Source organism: Branchiostoma belcheri, unplaced genomic scaffold (genome assembly GCF_001625305.1).
Source record: "Branchiostoma belcheri isolate BF01 breed outbred unplaced genomic scaffold, Haploidv18h27 scaffold282, whole genome shotgun sequence".
Classification (NCBI taxonomy): domain Eukaryota; kingdom Metazoa; phylum Chordata; class Leptocardii; order Amphioxiformes; family Branchiostomatidae; genus Branchiostoma; species Branchiostoma belcheri.
Window position 1 is genome coordinate 21708 of NW_017803890.1, and position 20256 is coordinate 41963.

Genomic DNA, 20256 nt, shown 5'->3' on the forward strand with positions numbered 1-20256 from the left:
AAGACCTGGTGGAGGTGACGTCAAATGTTCTGCTGCAAACTTTTATTCCATTTGTAACCTAACTTTTATTGAAAGGAAAGATCATGTTGGTGCCATGGACTGCTTTAACTATACTCCTTGGTGGTTAGTATAGTTTGGGGATTGTAGGTACAGCAAGCCTTTTCGCGGCACTACATTATATACTCCAAAGAATTTAAAAACTTCTCTATTTGACTCCGGGCAAATCACTGTTTTTATTTATGAACAGATTCAACGGTGTCCAGTTTTTACGTATACAGGGACAAACATTTGATCATGGTTCACACACCTCAAAGTTGTTTATTGTAAAGACCAAAACAACACACTGTTAAAGTTGGCATTGGGACCACTGGAACTTAATACGTCACAAGACACACACACACACATATACATTTGTACATATACCAACAACTGGATGGGACTTGAACTTTTGATCCTCTACGTCTAGTACGGTTTATCACAGCTTGGAGCCATGTAAAATCTGGATAAACAACTAACTATAATGACATGCAGAAGATAGACAAATGTGATTCCTTTACAAAGAAGTTATGAGTCTTCATATCTACGTAACTTCAGAGAATATGACTATGTGGTTAACGTTATACTAGTAATTAAAATTGAAATTAAGTTACACATCATTTCGTCAGGGCTACTGCTAACACTTTCACAAACTAGTCTCGCTACTTCAGTCACACTTCACTTAAGTTCCCTTTTGAAAAGACGTGCATATTTTTAATGATGAAAGCAAAATGCAAAGGCGCCACAAATAAAAGCCACACGAAGTTTGATATTCCTCGTACAATATGTTAACACTGCCCTCATACCAATGACCCAGATTACATTAGATCTACACGAACTTTGAAAAACTTAGGCAAACACCAAACCCAACCAAGCCACAGAGAAACATTCTACCTATGACAAAATGAAACTCTTGAAACAGGAAACGTATGCAAACGTTTGTAAGTGTAGATGTCAACGATAGCATGATAACATTACTAAAGCCTCGGTGACAACACGCCGTACGTGCATCTACGTGCTGTACATGTCTACGTGCAAAAACGTGGGCACATTTTGGGGATCCGTAAGTAGTGAGTACCGCCTCCGTACGGAATCCAACTGATATGGGAGCACGCAGACACGCCGTAGCACTTTAAGTGCATGTAAAACTTTCTCTGCGTGCGGCCTGCGGATTCACCCCCGTACGAGCCAGTACGGGCGACGCGCGTGCCCTGTTCGTACTTGAACGTATCTTAGGGCCCTGTCACACTTCTGCGAATCGTCTTGCGTATGAGTTGCGTACGGGCAATTTTTTCATACGCAGCCGTATGCAAACTGCGCATTTCATATGCATCTCAGTCGTTTTGTGTAAGTTTTGTGAACGCCAGCATACGCACAGCACACGCAACGCCCGGCTCAGTACGCAGCGTAGTTTTGAGCATGCCCAAAACTACGCTGCGTACGCTGTTACGCAGGTCATGCGTTTTCAATACGCAATGCATCGGTCAAGCACGGTATGAGTACGCTATGTGTTCGTGGGGGACACGCGGCCCATACGCTGATCTGCACCTGGAACTGCACCTGTGCATAAGCTGCGTACAATAAACAAATGCATCGCGTACTTCCAGCGCTTTAGTACCGTTGGTATTGCAACAGGACAGCCTATTGTACGTATTTGTAATTAATGAGAAGCACAAAGATTGCGTACATATCTAGATAGCGAACTTGCCGAACACCTGGGCTACCCCGGGGTACCGGCTTCTCTAGACCCCATGGTTAACTGGAGATTGGCTGTTTCTAATATGTTTTGCTGAAAAGTAGATGATCATTGGGAAAACGTCTTTCCTAAAGTGCAATGTTTCACAAAAATGCATTTTGACACTTTTTAACACAAAAGAACACCATTGTACAGCCTCCCCAAAATGATGATAGGACTGGCCATTTTGCATATTATCAATATATCTATATTTAACATAAAATATTTGCTTTTTGTTGCCTGTACTTTGGGATGATACGCCAACTGCCTGGTTTTTTTTTTTTTTTTTTGTTCCGAGAAAAATGTGTAGTGTACGTAGATGGGTACAAAATAGTTTATAAAAATGTAGGAGCATAAAAGCTATGGGCGAATATAGACTCAATGTCATGAAACATCTAAAGAAGATGGACTTATAACAGTAGCCGCTTTGAACCGTGCTTGTAATGTAGTGCCGGTAGATATATAAAGATTGTAGTGTTCGCAGAGATGTGTAGTGTCCATGCTATCTGTGTGTATGCGCAATTGTAAATTGTCTGTATTTGCAAGTATGCGTGTATTCATTTTTTTTAAATTATTAAGGGAGGGTATTTCTTGACATCTCCAATTCATCAAGGCTATTAACAGTCTAACTGTTATGTTTGTATAAAGTCTGGGTACGTGTATCTAATTTACCTGACAATATATTACAGGAAATTGACCAGAGCTGGGGCGAAATGGAAACAAACACATTTTATCTGAGTTGAGGGCGGCCCGTGATGACTCACTGCAAATGAAACAGCAGGAAGCAGCGGGGAATACGCACACAAGACGCTTGGGATTCGTCGGAAGTGCGTTAGGCATTCGGTGGGAATACGTTGAGTGCGTCCGGAATACGCCTGGCCTTCGCAATGCATGCAAACGCCATACGGATGTCATATGCAATCTATGCGCTGAATTCGTTATTTATACGCTACATGTGCGTCACAGTACCCTCGCGTATTGTACGTACAGCAGAAATGTCTGTACGCAACCCATACGCAATGGCTATTCGCAGAAGTGTGACAGGGCCCTTAAGTAAGCAGCACGTGTGAGTACGGCCTCCATACGATAAAGCGGCAACCGCACAGAGATCGTACGTTGTAAGCACGTACAACTCACCACTTGCGCGACGAGCAAATGCACGCAACCGCTCACGACCAGGCGTGGCGCGCAGACCACATACGTACACCTTGCGCAAACGTGCCATTGACGTGCGTTGACGAACTGCTCATGCCAGTCCTTCCCTACGTTTTCAGAAAAACGTAGCAGACGTGGCCTCCCAATAAAACGTACGGACAAAAAACACGCACGGCGGGTTGTGACCGAGGCTTTGGTCTGTTTTGCTCAACAAGTACACATCGGATGAGTTGTGTGGTTCATTGGAAGAAATAACGCGTTATCAATGGCAGAATAAATGGTCTACTTTGTGCAGACGACACAGGTGAGTTCCCTCCCGTTCACGTAGCGGGGACACGGAAGGGACCCACAGCCGGCTTCCACGGGGTAGAACAGCGCTCCGTCATGGTTGGCGTGTCCGCCAGGTACGGCCTCAGGCTGTTCATCCACACAGACGTACTCTTTAGACCCGGCGTGGCTGTAGTGTGAAGCCATGAGGTAGCCACGGTACTCGCGGGTCCAGCCGCTATAACAGGTGTTACGGGCGGGGATCATTAACTTACTGCCGCGGGTTGGGACGTAGCAGACCGCACACGGGACGTTGTCATCGTTAAGGGAGGTGGAGCCGAACGGGACGTTTGTGTTCAACTCGTACTCAGCGCCGTACATGTAAGCCTTCCACCCCTGGACTCCATCTTGGTACAGTCCCCACTGTGGGTTGGTCGGCAGACACTGGTAGTTGGTCCCGCCGCCTGGCTGAGTGTAATGTGTGCCTCCAGCCACACCTGAAATCATACAAGCATCACACCAGACAGACTACAAAACTACACTTACCAAAATACAATACCTCAACTGGTCAGCGAGCCTTCGCTTACACGGGTGCAAGGTACTTCAATAGACTACCAGCAGAAGTAAGGCAGATTCAAACTTTAAAACACTTCAAGGCAGCTATAAAGACGACCTCTGACCTCCAATCATTTTGAACGGAAATCGATTTACGTTGATTATGATTATGATTTGAAGTTATGTTTTCGTGATTGTAAATTCCCTCAGTTCATGTTGAACTTCGTATTGTTCATTTATTTATGTATAACTTCCAGTTATACTGATTTCATTTACATCTTTTGCTATGTACTTTGTATAATCTATTATTCTTTTACTTATTGTATCCCCCCCCCCTGGGCCTCCTTGGAAATCAGCTATTGGCTGAAGGAGCTACCCAGGTGTCTTTGAAGATTAAATAAATAAATAAACAAGGTAGAGTCTGCAGATATGGTGTCAATTTTGTTCATGGGATACCGCTTTTAAGGAGTTGACTCTAAAAGCTATGATACAGCTAAGAATATAAGGCACCAAATCCGCCTGTTTTCAACAGACACCTTACCCGAGTACACCAACTCTGCTCCGGTGTTATTAGCACAAGTCTTCCTCCCCCATCGGATGTACACACTTCCTCCTGAAGAAATAGATTATCAAAAAGACGCGATATTTAACAGGAAATATCAAATATTATATCTTCACAGAACGTGCACGGTTTAAAAGGTGAAAGTAGTGCGTGAATCTGAATAGCAAGGATGAAAAAGTTGTTACCTGCGCCTGGCGCCCCGTCTCTTCCGGGCGGTCCTGTGTCTCCTCTGTTCCCGGCTGGACCCTGCATTGGTAAGAAAAATCTTGTCAGTACACACCTTTTTGTTTGCACAATATTCATATCGATAAGATACAATATTTACCTTGCAACCAGGACAAATTCCTTCTCACACATTCCGAATTCCCCCCACCACTAACCAAGGTTGAAGTTTGGGAGCAGTCTGACTAGATTTAGGCAACATTTCTATAAGACTCGAATCAAATTTGAGCTGAATTTGAGTCAATAACCCTCGAACACTGCTGAACTACCAGTATTCCCGAAAACCAGCTAGCCATCAGCCAAACATGGGTGAACCTCCTGTCTACACACGAATGTTTTAAACATTTTGAAGCAGGCGCAGACGAAGAGTAGCCGGCCTTGCCGAACACCAGCCAACCACAGTGGACCTTTCTCCAGACCTACTCCTAACCATGGATGGGGGGAGGTTGGTAATGTTCGGGAGGCCACATACGGCTATGTGTGACAGAGGCTTAAGTTTTGTACCCGTAAGCCGACCGGTCCGCTCGGTCCGGCCGGTCCTTGGACTCCGTCCCGTCCGTCCCGCCCGGCTACCCCGTCCCTTCCCGCGGGACCAGGCGGTCCCTGCTGGCAAACTGCGATGTACAAACAAGGTTGTGAGTTGTGAGCATTTCTTGTGACAAATTAATATGAATTATACTTAGTATCGACATTCTATTGTAGTTACCAATCATATATACACACACACACACATATATATATATATATATAGAGAGAGAGAGAGAGAGAGAGAGATGAGTATAGTACTTAGTTAGATGTGTAGGAGCATGTATTTCACTCGAAATGTACTAAGGAATAAGGGATATGCTGGTTATAAGAGTCCGTATTATCTGACCCCATAAGGAAGCATACTCTTTTAAAAAGTTGTAAAACATATGCACGGACAAACTCATGGAAGGTTATTTTCTTATCAAAGATGTTGAGATAGCACAGGCGTACATTTGTATGTGTCACATCTGTATGTGTCCATTCAGTTGGATGAGGGTTAAATAAAAAGCAATTCAGTATAACTACAGTAGAAATACGATAACCCAACACTCACTCCCGCTCAGCACAGCTCCGTCTCTCTTCACTCGCACGGAACCATGGTCCCCGTCGTCTGGCGTCATCAAACCGCCGTTCTGTTTAAAACGTCACAGGCGATAAATACCAATGTCATTTGCATAAATACCAATGTCATTTGCATAAATACCAATGTCATTTGCATAAATACCAATGTCATTTGCATAAATACCAATGTCATTTGCATAAATACCAATGTCATTTGAGTAAGGTCTCGGACCGGAGTTTTCTGCTGTGTTCGTAGTGAATTTGACACCCTCAGCCCGACGGGCTGTCATTTCTGTACGAAACACGGGTCGGAATTTTTCACTCTTTTGGCAGAAAGGGGTGCCGTCCCGCTTATCAATACACTTGATTGATATTTTGTGCGCCCAATTTATTTAGGGGTTAACAAGGCATATCAAAGTAAATTTGTAAGTAAGGGGTCCTTTTTTTCGTCATTTTTCACACATGGCTGCATGGAAAAAACGAATTTTCCCAGGGTAACGGCTTACTACTGGAAGAAGCCCGGTACCTAATGTTTCCGATGTCAGAGTTTAATTAAAATCGATGCGATAAGTTTACCGCTATCTTCGATGGCCCAAATACACCCACAACACACGTAGAACGCACCGTCCCAGTGATCAGGCGGAAAGGCTACACTATCATCCGCGCGGACTAATATCAGGAAGTCTCCGCTGGACCACCAAGATTACGCCACCTATAAAAGCTACAACTAACAGGCTTTTCAGAAAACAGAAAGATATGTACACAGCTATTACGATATTAGGGATATCGTGGCCAAAACATACCATACAAAGTCACGTTTCCGGCGATTTACTGCGCACTTACTCTGGTCAGAATTAAACTCCGACCCGGAACCGTAAATACCAATGTCATTTGCGTAAATACCAATGTCATTTGCGTATAAATACCAATGTCATTTGCAATAGTTCACGTATATTAGACTACATTGCACGAAATGTTTGATTTAGTGTGGTGGAGAATGTTAAGAAAAAGGGCAATATTTACATTATAAACAGTACCGGACTTTACAATGATAGTAAATAAAAGTCAAGTACTGTAATTTGATTTACTACCGTTGTTAAGTGCGAAGTTATGGCACTTGAATCAGATTTGCTACCACTGTAAAGTCCGGTGGTCCATCGGTAAATCTAACTTTTCGTGCAGTGCTTGGAGCAAAAGACACGCATGTTACACAACACATGTGCCACAAAATATAAAGAGTATGGAGTTACCTAAAACAAACTGAATAGGACTAGTATGGCCTAGGAAAATTAATGTTGTGTTTCCCGAAAAAACTAGGGTCAGTAGGTATATATTTCGACTAAAATGAAGTAACAAATAAAGTTTAACCATACATCCGGAGTGTGTTGACGATTCGTCCACCTGTTTACTTGTAATTGTGAACAAATACTTCACCCGATTTACTTACAGGAGTAAAGATTGCTACAGTACTGAAAATGCGTTAAATGACGTTTCAAAGGGTTTTGAAATTCAGTTGTCAGATGGAAAATTTTATAGCCCTACCAGCGGTCGATCAAATAAAATGTTGTTGTTTGTTTTTTGCTAGGGCCGGTCGGGAAATCGGAAACACAACATTTTTTTCCTGGGCCTTTAACAACAGTCACAACATACGTCAACCGGCATGTCCACCCATTTTGGTATAAAATGATTCAAGATTAAAACCTATATACATTAAAACCACTACTTTCCACTAACTATTACTACCACAACTTCCCGTACTGAAGGATAGCGAGAATATAGCATCTACCAGACCCCCGGTCGAATTGGAAAAGTGGAAAAATCAGTTAGGATGCACGTGAATATCTTGAGGGGGACTGGTCTTACACTGGTGTATACTTACCTCAGACAGGTCGTCGGCCACGTCCTCGCCGACAAAGCCATGGAGGTTCTCCAGAACAGCCAGACGTTCTCTAGCAGCGGTCAGCTCCTGCTGCATGTTGTGCACCACCACCACCCCCGTCAGCACGCTGATCCCGCACACCAGGGCGGCCAGGACGCCGACCAGCGGCCCGACCAACACGGGGAGACGGTCCCGGCGGGTCGGTCCACCGGACAGGAACGGACTCTGCTTTTCCACGGTCATGTTTTTGCACGTTATCCACGACCGTTGAACGTTTACTGAATCACTCTGAATTCTGGATGCTCGTTGTTATAGACTTACAAGGAAATAAACTGTCGAGAAAAATAGCGGGGGCCAAGTTTTATCCCTTCTTAATTACAGATCATGCTTGATTCTCATTGGTCGAATTGTCTTGTTTTTACTTACTCTAAGTTGATATATATGTTTACAGGCTTTGTCCAAGATTTTCTACAACGTTTCCTAGAAGAAAACGAAGCTGGGAAAGTGCTTGACGGCTGACGTCACCTTCGCACATTCTTATTGGTCAGGCCGTGCACTTGATTGACAGCTTATTAATTACCGGCCTTTGCGAGGAAGGTGGCGCTAGAGGGGTGACGCGGGTTGAAGGGCATGCGCACAAGTTGCTGGGTGAGAGACCCCAAAATTAAAATGAGCTAAAGAGCTTTAAAACCCTTTTTTGGGTGGGATTTTTGTTGAATTCTTGGCATTTTTGTGGTGGATTGTACTGTGTAGGGTTGTGAGTGAATGTTTTTGCAAAAAAAATGAAGTTTTTTCATGAAATTGCCTTCTTATGGGCTTGTCTGTTGCCATACACCCCTCCTGCCTAGTGCCTTGGTATCGACCTAGAATATGGGGTCAAAGTGCACGGATTCTTATAAACAAGGCTGTACCTCGAGACTAGCCGTCCACTTTTTTCCGAAACTTGTTGTAGGTACATATTATTAAATTGGCTAGCACGTGAAGGTGAGTTTGTGTGACAAAAACTTCGTAAACTAGAGATATGATGCCCATTTTCATGTCTGATTTAGCATATGTTTCAATGGAGAACCATTTGAATGGTGTCTCCCCTATAGCTTAGACAAAACTCGTTATTGCACAACCTGTGTGGCTTTAAGGTCAATGCTCTAGCGGATTCACAGTACATTCTGTGGAGGAAACACTACAACTTGCAGAGAAAACCAATACAAAGGCACAAATTGAACAAACGTTGTGTAGTTTTGTGTTACATTTTTACATTAGAGTTTGAAGTAAACTTCGAAGAAGAGCGTTACATTTTCTTCTAGTGAAGTATCAAAATGCGGCAGTAACAAGAAGATACAAAACAACACAGATGAACACTTTGCTTGCGCAGTGATCATGAATTGACCAGTAAATACTTATTTAACGTTATCTTCGCACGCATCCATGTTTACAGCAGATAATATGCTCAGCAAAAACAGCAACACAATACTTGACATTCCTCATTAAGACTATACAATTTCTTTGTATTCGCTTTGATGTAATTTTTTTGTTGTTGTACTAGCTTCTGTCAATGTAAGGCCATGTTGATTTGATTATATGGATGGCATCCTCTGGGAACCCCAAAACTGATGCGCGCGTGCGAATAAAAAAAAGTTTTGCAAAAAAAAGTTGCTTTCACTATGAAATCTACGTTGTCATGAAGGTTGAACAAATGGCACAGAATATGTTGTGGCGAATAATCTACTCTTCGAATTCATTTCTTTACATTTTTGTCTTTTTTCCTTTGATTTTGGCATCCTACGACATTGGTATCGTTTCTAAATGTTTTCCTTGCAACTTATGGTATATGTTTGCTCATTTAGCAACTGTTTTCCACGATTTACAGTATGATTGAAAACTTTTTGGAAACGGCCGAAACTTCATGCGCGCGCGGATGTCATCCATATAATCAAATCAACATGGCCTAAGGGCCAAACACAAGGTGGCTAAATTTAAGGTTCTTCAACCATCACAGTGATGATATAATTATCACCTTAATTCTGTCCGAAAAGCATTTGATTTTTATAATGTGGTAACCTCAATATTTTTTGCTTATCAAGGACCTCCATGCTAGGAATGACAGGAATGACACAAATTCACAGAATAGAAGAGTTCCATTGATGGTCTACTTTGTACAGACGACACAGGTGAGTTCCCTCCCTTCTTTGTAGCGGGGACACGGCAGGGACCCACAGCGGGCTTCCACGGGGTAGAACAGCGCTCCTTGTTTGTCCTCGTGTCCCCCCGATACTGTCTCAGGCTGTTCATCCACACAGACGAACTCTTTAGACCCGGCGTGGCTGTAGTGTGAAGCCATGAGGTAGCCCTGGTACTCGCGGGTCCAGCCGCTATAACAGGTGTTACGGGCGGGGATCATTAACTTACTACCGCGGGTTGGGACGTAGCCGACCGCACACGGAACGTCGTGGTCGAGAAGGGAGGTGGAACCGAACGGGGCGTTTGTGTGTATCTGATATTCGCCGCCGTACATAAAAGCCCTCCCCTGGTTCTGTTGGACACCATCTAGGTACGTTCCCCACTGTGGGTCGGTCGGTAGACACTGGTAGTTGGTCCCGCCGCCTGTCTCGTGGAAATGCGTGCCTCCTGCCACACCTGAAACAAGACTTTTGAAAAAAGTTTATCTCGGCCGCTGGCCATGTAGTTTTGTGTTCGATTCTGAATACCGGAGTTTCAGTACCGAATTTTTTTTGCTAAATGATCATTGCTAAATACAATATAACGTTAAGTATATGTAACCACTACAATAATTTTCATTTTATTTTATTTTTTCATTTTTATTTATTTTTTATTTATTTATTTTCATTTTATTTTTTATTCTGTTTTATTTTATTTCATTTAATTTTATTCTATTTTATCCGTTCTATGCATTATCAAACTTCTCCTCTACTGCTAGAGCTACTAAAACTTCAGACCGAATATATTAAACATTTTAATTCGCCCCCTCTAGCGGTTTGGGCCAAATTGCAGCTTTCCAAAAAAATCCAAGATGGCGGCGGCAGATCGGCGCGGCTCGGCGATTGCCGATTTCATTGTATTTTCCTTGGTCTTTTACGCGATTCAAGCAAAGAAAACAAGTTGACCACAAGAACAAAAGAGTAATACAGCACTGGGAATCTAATGGTCCGTTTTGTTGGGCGGTAATTTCTCATTTCAAGTGAATATTTACGTGCGTCACAGTGATTTATTCACCAATCAAAAGCGACATCTTGCGACTTAAGCAAATATGGAAGGTTAATGTACATAATTTATGTCATTGATTTATTGGTCCAATTACAGCAGCTATTAGCGAAATTCTAGAACATTAAATGCATACTATGATATAAAACAATGGTTTTGTGGTAAACAGCATTTCCTCTTTTTTAGCAACTTCGTTGTATCAGAATAACGACACTATCATCCGGTAGGTCGACACCACAAAGTAAAGTATACATGCAGAGTAATTGGTTTCATTGGGGTTTTTTTTCACGGTCGAAATCAAGATCCAGTCATCCAACCATCCAACGTACATATTTTGGAGCACAATACCTCGGCCGCTCAGGCGGCCGAGATAAAAAAAAATAGGATGTCTCTAGTTCTTAGTTCTAATCCAGGCTGAGTTTTGAGCTTTATGATAGATTCTTTGGTATTGTAAAAAAAATAATAAAGAGCTTTCTTTTCTTAAAAATCAGTATGCATTATGGTTCTTTTTAAAGAAAACATGTACTTGTTGTCATTTGTGCTTCAGACTGAACAAGGGTATAGTAATGTGAAACTGAACACATATGACGATGGCTTGCACTCAACAAGGCACAAATGTTCAAACAAACCTTCGAACTACCAACAGCCTGCCGGTCGTGCCCAGCAAAGGCGCCATCCAGCAGGTTCTCCACCGCCACCAGCCGCTCCCTCAGTCCGGTGTTCTCCTGCCTCACACCTGTCAGCTCCTGCTGCATGTTGTGCACCACCACCACCCCCGTCAGCACGCTGATCCCGCACACCAGGGCGGCCAGGACGCCGACCAGCGGCCCGACCAACACGGGGAGACGGTCCCGGCGGGTCGGTCCACCGGACAGGAACGGGCTCTGCTTCTCCGCAGTCATTCTTGTTCTGTCGGCCGTTTATTTATCCGCAGAAAGCTTTTTTGAACAAGCTCTTAGAGCAATCACTCTGAACAAGAAGCTCAATTGCAATCAATTTTTCTATTCATCCGTACCTCATTTCCTTTTTTTTAAATGCGTAAGGTACGATGTGTTAAGTACATGCGCTAGCAAAGTTCTACAACTGTGTTCTGCAACCACCTCAGATTGTTTTAGAAGCTATTACATGTACTTGTCCTAACAATTAATTCACTTTCTTTGCCAGTGATAAGGATATGCATGTGTCTATGTATATGACTATATGTATTAGTTCATCTATCCCGCTTAAACCGTTTTTACATTATCTAGCTATATGTCTATGGTACCATCTTCAGGCATTAATGACGAAACAAAAGATTCACAGTAAAAGAAACGTACGGATTCAATACCATTTCAATGTGCAACAGCTTTTACTGGTTGTTTATTAGTTATTACAGTATGTAACAACAGGAATAAAACACAGATGTTGTCAGACACATAATAACATTATATATTATCTACATGTAAGTATCTACACCAGCATTGGAGCAAGACATCCACCAGCTGATTGTGAATGTATGACATGTAGCAAGTCCGGTAAAAGGCCTTGTAGAGCAGTTACCTCTAAAACCGCAAGGTGGCACCCTGAACGACTTCCATTATACTAGTAAATGGTAAATGTCAATGGTATTGGGTTAATAACCATCTCCACGTAATACGGAGCTAAACATTTGAAATACTAGGCTTTCACTGACAATATACTGAAATACGCCAATATTCTGTTGACAGCTTCCATTGCAGAATAGGAAATTCCGATTGTATTGCACTTCACCCTGCTTTTCTGTCTGATGCAGCTACTGATCTTCTTTCCTCTTGGATGCTCAATAACAATAACAGCATTTATGGCAGCATATGTATGACGAGAAATTTGACACAGTTTTAATGCTAATGTACATGTCACAAGGGCAAATGTACAAATGTACAAGGGCAAGATCATTTGTAACAAGGTATGTATGGTTCCCACAGTTAAACAGTCACACGACGGGTACTCAGTTTTTGGCACCACCACAACATTCGAGTGTGAACGTGAGGTTCGGCAAAAGATGGCTGGTCTTCAGGAGTAGGTCAGCAGTCTGAAGGGGTCAAATCTGACTCAAATATAACTCAAATTCGATTTGATTCGATAATTTACTAAACAAAGGTAGAAGTGGCCAAAATCCGGTCAGACTGATCCCGAACTTCAGCCAACCTTGTTTGGTGGTCGGGAGAATGTTCTGAATGAGTAATTATAACAGGATCGTTAGTAATTGGCGTGTTTGTGTCCCCTACAGCACCGTCAGTTTCTGGAAGATGATCAGCGGATTGTCGATGTCATCCGGGAGCACCACTCCGTCCGGCACCAGTATGGGCGGTGGGGGTTTGCTGAAGAAAGCACATACAGAGATAAATATACACTTCTATTTCTCGTCGTTGAAAGAAAAGCGAGGCTGACCTTTTTGAGTCAGAGTGCTTTGAGTCAGGCTATTTTTCGATTCTCGGTAGATGACTGACAAAACCAAACGGTAAAAACAAGTTATATGAAACATTCTGTACCTGACGTTTTCCACCGAGGCGATGGTGTTCGGTAGCGGTTTGCCGAGCGTTTCCGGCATGGTGAGCATGGTGAGGCCGGAGAAGATGGACACGAGGCCGAAGGTGAGCAGGGGGAGGGGCCGCCAGGTGTCCGCCAGCAGGTACACGAACGGCGCGATGATACCGCCCACCCGCGCCAACATGGTGGCCACGCCCAGACCCATGTTTCTAACGGAGGGAAACAAACGGGCCGTTATGCAAGGTGTGGGGACATCAGAGATTACGGGTACACAGAACACATATCATAAGGCAGTGGGGAAGATGTCTGCAGAATTAGACGTACCTTATTTTTTGCCCCTGTCACACATTCAGAACCTTCCCACGAACACCAGCCGACCAAGGTTGGCTGACGTTCGGGAGCAGTCTGACCAGATTCAAGCCACGCCAACCTTTCTATACAAATGTAATCGAATTTGAACTGCCAGCCACGCCCGACCTTCTCCTAACCATGGTTGGGGGTAGGTTGGCCATGTTCGGGAGTCCATATTCGGCTATGTGTGACAGGGGTCTTACGACATTGTGGAAGACCTCAGCAAACATATAGCTAAGACGTACCTTACGACAGTGGGGAAGACCTCTGCAGACATAGCAGACGTACCTTACGACAGTGGTGGAAGACCTCTGCAGACATAGCAGACGTACCTTACGACAGCGGGGAAGACTTCTGCAGATATAGCAGACGTACCTTACGACAGTGGGGAAGACCTCTGCAGACATAGCAGACGTACCTTACGACAGTGGGGAAGACCTCTGCAGACATAGCAGACGTACCTTACGACAGTGGGGAAGACTTCTGCAGACATACAATGTAGCAGCCGTACCTTACGACAGTGGGGAAGACCTCTGCAGACATAGCAGACGTACTTTACGACAGTGGGGAAGACCTCTGCAGACATAGCAGACGTACCTCACGACAGTGGGGAAGACCTCTGCAGACATAGCAGACGTACCTTACGACAGTGGGGAAGACCTCTGCAGACATACAATGTAGCAGACGTACCTTACGACAGTGGGGAAGACTTCTGCAGACATACAATGTAGCAGACGTACCTTACGACAGTGGGGAAGACTTCTGCAGACATAGCAGACGTACCTCACGACAGTGGAGAAGATCTCTGCAGACATAGCAGACGTACCTTACGACAGCGGGGAAGACTTCTGCAGACATAGCAGACGTACCTTACGACAGTGGAGAAGACATCTGCAGATATAGCAGACGTACCTCACGACAGTGGGGAAGACCTCTGCAGACATAGCAGTCGTACCTTACGACAGTGGGGAAGACTTTTGCAGACATAGCAGACGTACCTCACGACAGTGAGGAAGACTTTTGCAGACATAGCAGACGTACCTTACGACAGTGGGAAGACCTCTGCATAGCAGACGTACCTTACGACAGTGGGGAAGACCTCTGCAGACATAGCAGACGTACCTTACGACAGTGGGGAAGACCTCTGCAGACATAGCAGACGTACCTTACGACAGTGGGGAAGACCTCTGCAGAGTACACGTAGAACACGTTGAAGCTGACACTGATGCCGAACCTCCCCACCATGGCCAGGACGGTAGAGATCGTGTCGTGCGCTGGGCAAGTAAAGCATTCCGTTAGCAGAACGCAGTTTTCACCCTATAGAGATTTCTACAGTTAAGGACCACAATGTGACTCACTTCGACGCGGTAAAAGATATAATACTAGGGAGCACTAGAGGAACACAGCGAACTAGTATGTTAAAATTCACTGTATAATTTACAAAATAACTGAAAAAAGTTATGTTTGTTTAACAATTTGAGGACCTCTTTTATATGGCCTCCTGCGTAGCTCAACTGAACTGCAGCGTGGAACGCAGTTGCGTATTGGGGCTTTTATATGCGTAATTTATACACGAACAGAAAAAACTTCAAATCAAAGTTTTAGTCTACAAGCCGATGTCTTTCTATGCCACATAGCGCAGCGCAAAAGTGCTGTCCGTATTACTTAGTATACGCGCGTCATAAACACAGGGGTCGATGTAGGGCAAAAGCCAGTAACCCGTGCAAATGTAAAGAAGTCTTTTTCCTTGGGGAATTTTTTGGGGGGGGAGGGGGGTACGTGAGAGACCTGATGTTATAGGTAAGGGTTTCAGTCTTTCTATTTTGTTGAAGAAAAAAGACTTTCAGCCAGTGTTTTAGACGATGCATGTGGTCCCGAGGGGTCTGAGGTCACTTGTGTACTTTATGTTCACGATAGTTTCCGCCGTATACAATTCTCTCATAATGGACTGAATTTAGAGGTTGGAGAACCCTGTCATTGAGTGTTTTACATGGTCTGAAACTTGGTAGGTGTCTTTTTCTGACATAACTCTGAAGTTATAAGATGCTAAGCTCTATTTAATATATACTGTCCGATAGTTTCCGCCGTATACAATTCTCTCATAATGGACTGAATGGACACTTCAAAGGTTGGAGAACCCTGTCAATGACTCAAATGAGTGTTTTACATGGTTTGAAACTTGGTAGGTGTCTTTTTCTGACACGAAGTTATAAGATGCTAAGCTCTATTTAATATATACTGTCCTTTGCTCAGAACGTAGGATGATCTTGTCCAGCATTGTATTGCGAAAACGCCCCTCCCCTCTGCTCTGGTGATGTTATTTTCTTTTAGAACTTTTCATGACTCACTATGTGGTACAGCGGCAGTTGCGGCGCATGCGCAGCCTCCAAGCAACATGAAGACCGCGGAAGACCGCTTCCTCCCGCACCGCTCCATGGTGAACCACGCCACGAACACGCCAACACCTTCCACGCATGCGCTGGTGATGAAGTTGACGTAGTGGTCCCCCGCCAAGTTAGAGGTTCCCACCCAGAGACCATAGTAAACTCCAGACAGGACGAACCTGCGCGGAGACAACAAATACTAGTAGTTTCCAACAAATAGTTGATCTAGAATCAGATTCCTTCGAGGGCAAGGCACTATCGAATGGGCCACCAGTTACCACTGTCAACTTGGTACTAGTAATCACTGGTAACTTGGGGCCAATTTGATACTAACTTGGCACCGAAGAGGTATGCTTGGAGAGTAATATAGAGTATTAAAGGCGACAGAATCTTCACAACGATGAAGCAAGGCGGTCGCCTTAGTAGAAAGAAAAAAAAGAAGCTCTTACAAAAGTATACAAATACCAGTATAACATCAACTTGTCAAAAATCACAGTCCGCAAATCTTCCTCACCGTTTACAACATTAGAATATAGCTTGCCTCACATTACAGAACACAGAAAGGAAAGCTCACCAGTTTGTGGATATCAGTATGGTTGTGGCCCTCAGTTTGGGCGTGCGCACTAGGTCCAGCATCGTGTAGGTCCGTGGTCTACGGTCATGTCGATCTAAACCCTAAAGGTTCAATACAGAAACACAGTTTGCCATGGTGCAGAAAAATAGGCCAACTGTATGTCAATGTTTACCATTGCCAAAAGCACTCTATTCCTCTCTATTCCTTTCCTGGGATTCCTTAATGAAAGAGGACTTGTGCTTTTCAAATGCAGTCAGCACACATGCAACAACATGCCAACTTCCTACACTTGTACGGAGATCATATAAGCTGCATTCAGATCCGCCGACAATGCAGTACCTTAAACAAGGACAGGGGGCGTCACTACCTGAATTCCTGAAACCTGTATATGAATGAATGAAGACCTTTATTGTACATTTGTGTTCTACAGAACTAAGTACAGGTCGCATGGGTACAGAACATGAACATAAACATATACATTACATACAAATGAACATATAAGGGTGTAAATAATGTCTAATTTCTATTCTTTTCGGCTTCATCTCGCTTAGTAGTGATTGTATGGATATATGCGGCTGTGAGATTACTTAGAGTAGGTTTATCAAAAGTTAAAAGGAATACAAATTTCTCTTTACTAGTCAAATGTCTGAAGTGAGGAAATATACTTAATACATGGCTATAAAATATGAGTCTATCTCTACTATACAATGACTGTCTCTTGTCACTTGATTATCCCATCAAGAACTCCAAGACGAGATCTTAACCGGGTTGAAGAAGAGACAGAGTGCGTCTTGAAAGCTCCCCAGTGTAGCTGAACTTTTGTTGTGTTTTATTGTATAAATAATGGTCAAAATTAAGCTGCATTACCTTGTCCCCATCTTCGTCGATGAGTTCGTAGATTTTCTTCGGAATCTCGACGCCATTTTGTTTCGCCGCCTTCCTGATGACCATCTTCGCCTCTTCTGTCTTGCGATTGGTCAGCAGCCAGCGGGGAGACTCGGGCGCCAACCTGCGGACAACAACAGGGAAAAACGTTGGCGTTCTTTTTATAAGTCATTTCAGTGTCATGGGGTCAAAACAAAATCTGATAATGACATTTACTGTCGTTTCTTAGCACATGTCCTTGTAGCCATCTGCTTGGAGATTAGGTCGACCGCAGGCAAGATACATAAGAAAGAGTAAAAGAACCTCTACTGCCGATTCTACTTTTTTTTCAGGACGGCATAGCGTAGATTTGACGAAGACTTACCACCAGTAGGACACGAAGAGGAGGGGCGGTATCGACATGGCGAGCTGCAGGTTTCGCCAGTCGCGGAAAAAGTAGGCCAGGGCACCGAGCAGCATGTAGCTGGTCGCCTGGGTGAAGGACAAGGACATGCCGAACAGCGAGCGCCTGGACGTGTGGACCACCTCCGTACCTGTGCACAAATGTTAAACGGGTTCTTTTTTCAAATCTTTGTAGTGGTATGGCCTGGGATCAGTCTATTGTGGTTTTGGCGGGCTCTGTTTGTCTTTAACAATTTCTACTCTTTCCAGCCGCTTCCCAAAGTCTGATAGAGGCTAGTTTCCCCCCTCCCAGCTCAATCCAATAGCAGCTTTTCACTCTGTAGAAGTTTTATTTGACCGTTGAACACCTGCCGTGCAAAACTCGTACCTGTAGTCTAGTTGAACTGGGCGGCGGGGAACGTCTATAGGCCCGAAAGAAACCCGTCCAAACAACGACTGGACAACGGGCTAAGCAAAACAGCATGACAAAACACAAGAATAGTCTCCAAAATAAGGCCCTCCTCAAAAAATGTCAGTGTATCAGTTCATGTTGCCTTTGATGACTCACCGATGACGATGCCCGAGTAGAGAAAGCCATTCGTCGTCGCCCCGATGAAGAACCGAAGAGTGACGAAGGTGACGTAATTGGTCGCGAAGGCGACGGCGAACATGAGCGGGATCTGGAGCATCAGGCAGAGCAGCAGGATAGGACGCCGCCCGTACCTGTCAGAGATATCCTTAAACTTTAGATTTTATGTTTATATTCCAACATTTCATGACTAGACATGGTGACGATACCCTGAAGTTATACAGCCACCAACACAGAGGACAAATACAGGACAGGACAATACTAATTTTCACCTGTTAGTAAGGAAAGTCGTGTTAAGTGCCTTTCCAAAGGGCATAAGATCGGTGGCATGTCAGGACTCGAACCCGGGACCTCTTGGTTCCGAGACGAGAATTCTGCCGTTACAGTCGGCCACACGACCCCATCAGAATTTAGAACTTCATCCTCCTAACCCCCAATGAGTAAATCAACGAAATCTGCTTGAGTTATAGCTGCGAACACACAACTGACATGACCGAATACAGTACCTTCCGCGGAAGGATATCTCCTCCCCCTAGAAGGTAAGAAACAGACGGACAGCTATCTGACCTGTCAGCCATCACTCCGAACAGCACGGCGCCCACACACACCCCGGACATGTAGATGGACTGCGCCAGCTCCGTCAGCCAAGCCTTGTTACACACCAGGTCGAACTGGAAACAAGAGGCCATAGGTGACAATCCTTCGTGAGGTTTTATATATTGCAACAAATACAATCCCAAGCGTCAACGGTCAACGCCAGACATACTGTGCAGACATTAGGCAACGGTTAATACAATGAGGGCGCGTCACAACCATACGCGTTTTGGCTGCGAACATCTTCCAAAAAAATCAAGCATCTCTTAAGCACGGGGAAAAACATCTGGTACCACTTATCGGCCCCTCACCCATATCTGCCTGAAGTTCACCCCCCCCACCGCTATTCCAAACAACGGTTTTTTCTGCACCATTCCAATTTGCCTCATAATTATAGGGGTGCAATATTACATTGACCGCGAAAGCAGCAACGGCAAAAATACATATTCGTGCATCAACACGGCTATGCCCGCCTGCAGACGTCGTATAAAATTGCGTGCCGATTACACAAAGGGAACCCAGTGTTTTGGCTGCGAACACGAAAAACCGGCTCTTCACAACACTCCGTCCGGAGCTCCTGACCTCCTTCACGGAGTAATAAACACAGGATATAATTTCCCATACAGTATCAACCGAACCTACTGGACCACTTTACACACAAAAAGGACTTCAAAGGTATCCAAAGTGGTTTCAGGGCAGTAAAATTGGATTTTCAGAGTCAATTTTCAGGTCCTGCACTTTGCTATGGTATGGCGAAGACAAGTAATTAGACTCTTCCTTTTCATTTCTTCACATTTTCTTTTCCTTTGGAATTGATTTTGGCATGATGAATAACTAACAAACACTCTTATAAGGGCATATATTAATCATTTTGCAGCTGCTTTGTACGGTATACAGTATGGTCAAAACATCTTTTTTGGGGGGAAACGGAGAAAAATTAATGCGCGCGTGGATGTCATCCATATACATAAGTAAATCAACATGGCCTAACTGACAGGTACACTGGCGGTAGGCAGAACGTACTGCACCTGCGCGACCAAGAAAACCATGAAAAATCAGGCGCCATACGTTCTGCCGACGTGCTAGTGATCTTGTAGCCTGTGTTACACAAGCTCTCTCAGCCGGAGGTCAATGACCCCCACCCCAAGTTTGGGGGGCGGGGCCGCCAGGATCGCGATTTAATCAGGCTAGTGATCTTCCATTTTGAAAATATCTTGACACATCGCAAAAGTAGAAAGGTAACAGTAGCAAATACATAAAGTTTACCTTCG

General features: G+C 44.1%; 3 protein-coding genes across 3 annotated transcripts in view; all 3 read right to left on the reverse strand.

Moving 5' to 3' along the window:
- Positions 1-2928: 2928 nt before the first annotated feature.
- On the reverse strand, positions 2929-7800 carry LOC109472791 (collagen alpha-2(I) chain-like). The gene is made up of 6 exons (XM_019772645.1): positions 7501-7800; positions 5614-5692; positions 5037-5146; positions 4496-4556; positions 4290-4361; positions 2929-3690 (listed from the first exon to the last, which is right to left on the reverse strand). The coding sequence occupies exons 1-6, from the start codon at positions 7741-7743 to the stop codon at positions 3209-3211; spliced, it is 1047 nt and encodes a 348-aa protein (XP_019628204.1). The 5' UTR covers positions 7744-7800; the 3' UTR covers positions 2929-3208.
- Positions 7801-9646: 1846 nt separating this feature from the next.
- On the reverse strand, positions 9647-11691 carry LOC109472786. Its single transcript, XM_019772641.1, has 2 exons — positions 11326-11691; positions 9647-10145 (listed from the first exon to the last, which is right to left on the reverse strand). Exons 1-2 carry the CDS (start codon positions 11619-11621, stop codon positions 9647-9649), a joined length of 795 nt encoding a protein of 264 aa, XP_019628200.1. The 5' UTR covers positions 11622-11691.
- A 966-nt stretch (positions 11692-12657) lies between these two features.
- The window catches only part of LOC109472787 (organic cation transporter protein-like), a 9090-nt gene continuing 1491 nt past the window's right edge, over positions 12658-20256 (reverse strand). The window contains exons 2-10 of the mRNA XM_019772642.1: positions 18959-19062; positions 18371-18525; positions 17786-17954; positions 17404-17545; positions 16537-16637; positions 15927-16141; positions 14744-14852; positions 13230-13436; positions 12658-13058 (exon numbers count right to left, since the gene is read on the reverse strand). Of these exons, the coding sequence (XP_019628201.1) occupies positions 12962-13058; positions 13230-13436; positions 14744-14852; positions 15927-16141; positions 16537-16637; positions 17404-17545; positions 17786-17954; positions 18371-18525; positions 18959-19062 (1299 nt within the window). The 3' untranslated portion in view covers positions 12658-12961. The remainder of the gene's footprint in view (positions 13059-13229; positions 13437-14743; positions 14853-15926; positions 16142-16536; positions 16638-17403; positions 17546-17785; positions 17955-18370; positions 18526-18958; positions 19063-20256) is intronic.